Below are 3,260 nucleotides of genomic sequence, written 5' to 3'. Positions count from 1 at the left end.
TGTGTGTGTGTGTGTGCCCCTCCCATCTGTTAAACATTGTACAGGGATCTCTCACCACTTTCACACACGTCAACATATTTGTGTGCGTGTTTGTTTGTGTGTGTGTGTGTGCGTTTGTGTGTGTGTGTGTCTAGTAAAAGAAGGCGGTTCCTGCTGCCTCCTCCTTTTACTACACACATCCACACACACACACACACACCCCCTTCGTCTTTCTCAGTGTTACTTGCTCGCAGGGCAGCTGTAGATGGACGCTGAGCTGCACAGAAATCAGCATTTCCCCTATTTCCTGCTTTTTTCTTTGTGTTTTTAAAAAAAAGTTTGATTGATTATTTTTCACACTGTACTGAATCAGGATGAACACCAACGACTTCAAATCCAACGTGCAGTCCAGTCTGCAGAGGGCAAAGGACATGAGCGATGAGGAGAAGCTGTACAGATACAAAGGGGTGCTGTACCCGCAGCTTCTCTCCCCCGAACGGAACCTCAAGGCTCTGGAGAACTTCAAGGCCCGAGAGGAGGACATCGTGCTGGTGGCATACCCCAAGTGTGGTGAGTGACTCTACAAGGGAATAGGGGGAACACATTATTAATATATATCGTTAGGAAACTTCCCTGGTTCATTCATTACATTGAGAGAAATATTTTTTGTATGACAAGTTTTCTGAAATCTTATGTTTAAATATGCAAATGCAGCATTTTGTTGTTAAAATTGTGCTCATTTGCATACAATTGCTGAATAGAAATGTGAAAATTGGATAAAGCCGTGTTCAAAGTTCTTGTTTTGTTTTGTCCACATGACTCCAACCTGTTTACAGTTTTGGATATGTCTTCATATTACTCAGAATATAATGTCATGAGCCATGAAACATGCATTTTCAGCCTGTTTTTAGTAGTAAAATGCTCTATAAATCAGGCTTTGAATGACATGTGAACAAAGCCTGTTGTTACAGTAAAAGGTTCAGAATATAGAGAGGAATTACACTGAAAGGTTGGTGTGTGTAAGTGTTACCGAAGTGGAGACTTCTGCTGAGAGAGGAGGAGAAAACGGCCTTTAAAGGTAATATTTTTTAAAATGCATATATTTTGTACACACTACAGGTGAATAGGGTAACAAATGTAACTAGTATACAGTATATCACCATGAAAACCTCCCCAGTTTCTAACTTACATTAACACAATTATTGTATGTATTATAACCTTTCTGAAATGTTTAGTTTGATATGCAATGTGTGATCATTTTAGTTGTATAAAGCCAATTTTTTACATATTAAAGAGGGGATTCCAGATTTCTCTTTTACTCCATGACGTTAAGACAATTAGGTTTTGTAATTCAGGAACAAATCTGGACTCATTTGGGTGAAGTTCTCTCATTGGCTCATTGATGAACCTCTTACTTCTGCAAAAACAGAAAATCAACATTTTTTAATCTCATGTTTTTATTAACCTAAGTATTCAATACAAAATAAACTGAGGTTTGCAGCCCTGTAAGACTTTAACATCCACTTATATCCAAGTCAAACCATAGACTGGTGAGAGTATTTTTGATTTTGCAAGTACATTATTTAGGTATTTAAATTGTTTAATGAACTGTGCTTTGAAAATGTAATTCAACATTTTTGGTAAATACATTTATTGGATCAGATAGATTTAAACTTCATGTCGGTCAGGATGCAGTTATCATAGACTAGAAGCGGGGGGGAAACCTGGCTCTGCCTAAACGCTCTCTGATGAATCCCTTTGTTTAATCTGCAAACAGATAATTAAAAACTGTTTTAATGGGGGTTGTGTTGGTCTGCGGTTGCCACAACAAAATCAGAGCAGGTTTTCTACTTAAGGAAATAGACTGTTGTGTGATGTCGAGAGCAACAGGAAGCTTAGGTTCTTCTGTGGTTAAAAGGAAAAAAAGTCCTGTGTTTCCTAATTTACACTTGAGTTGATAAGTTGTTGCACATGCTGTGCCTAAATCTCACCAAACAAGATGAACAGGACAACCCGTCAGGGCAGTTTTAGTGCAGAGAAAAGTACTGAAGTAAGCTTCTTACGGATTGTACCTCAGAAGCTGCTCGGATTTCCCTCCTCATTTTATTGGCGGCAACAAGGACAAATAAGCTGCAACACCCCGAATACTTTCTTAAGGAGAAATGTGCTTCAGTTGCGAAGTCAAATAAAAAAACACATAAGGAAATCTCACGTCATGTTTTCAGTTTTGGTGGCAGTTCTTTCTGTTTGTCTAGAAGTCTTCTCATCAGGGCTCTATAAATAGAGAACTACGGCAGTAATATTTAATGCAGCCGAACCGTGTATTACAATGCCGTTATGTGATGACTTTCAAAGAGAAAAGCAAGCACACTCGGAACAAAGTATTATTTTATTTTTAAAAAATGTTTTCGGATTTCACATCACATAAACACCATTTCCCAACGTGCATTGCGGCTAAACCATCCAATCATCGAGCTGAGGATCTTGCCTACGTCTGTTTCCGGTATTGTTTATGACGGATGTATTTTGTTATACACACAGTCCTTCACATTTAAATTTACATTAAAGTATTTTGTGAGGGCTTCTAACGTGTTTTTAAATATAACTACGGTTCTAGTTGAAGAGTTTATAAATTAACATGAAGCCAAGTTGTTGCCTGGCAATGCAATCACACAACGTCACGTCCGTTAATTCCACAACCGCACACTTGGATTAACATCGATTTAATATTAATGTAGCCTTTGTTTCTGCTAAAAGAGGTGTCGACCAGCTGGGGAAACAAGAAAATCGGCGAAATCGAGTGTGACTATTAATAAATAAATCATTATTATATTAATATTGACAATAACAACCGACCGTCGTGGTAACATTTGCTTGGCATTTCCGGTTATTTATCCACTGGTTGGTCCATGTTAACAATACCGTGTAACTGTCACGTTTGAAGGGACGAAATCGTGACATCTTCACGTCTCCCAGCATGGCATATCGTCACATGTTCACGTCTTGCCGTGATACCGGGTTGGTCTCATGGCAGTGGACAGCTGGGACTGTTTTAGAAACACTTGTTGGTGCATTCAAGGAGGCAAGGCAAGGCAATTTTATTTATATAGCACCTTTCAGCACACGACAATTCAAACAAAAGACATTTAAGAATAAATACAGCATAAACACATTATTAAATGGCATTTAAAAACAGGCATAAAAAAGCAAAGATAATGAAATAAATAAATAAACACAGCAGGTACAGAATACATGAATAAAAGGCATACTAGCAGTGTGAG

General features: G+C 38.2%; 1 protein-coding gene across 1 annotated transcript in view; it reads left to right on the top strand.

The window, feature by feature from the left end:
* Nucleotides 1-257: 257 nt before the first annotated feature.
* Nucleotides 258-3,260, top strand: part of LOC104951118 (sulfotransferase 6B1-like) — a 13,812-nt gene continuing 10,809 nt past the window's right edge. The window contains exon 1 of the mRNA XM_010777754.1: nucleotides 258-549. Coding sequence (XP_010776056.1) covers nucleotides 354-549 — 196 coding nt within the window. The 5' untranslated portion in view covers nucleotides 258-353. The remainder of the gene's footprint in view (nucleotides 550-3,260) is intronic.

This window comes from Notothenia coriiceps, unplaced genomic scaffold (genome assembly GCF_000735185.1).
Source record: "Notothenia coriiceps isolate Sejong01 unplaced genomic scaffold, NC01 NC01_scaffold00000339, whole genome shotgun sequence".
Classification (NCBI taxonomy): Eukaryota; Metazoa; Chordata; class Actinopteri; order Perciformes; family Nototheniidae; genus Notothenia; species Notothenia coriiceps.
The sequence above is the reverse complement of the archived record's forward strand: the minus strand, read 5'-3'. Positions and strand labels throughout refer to the sequence as shown.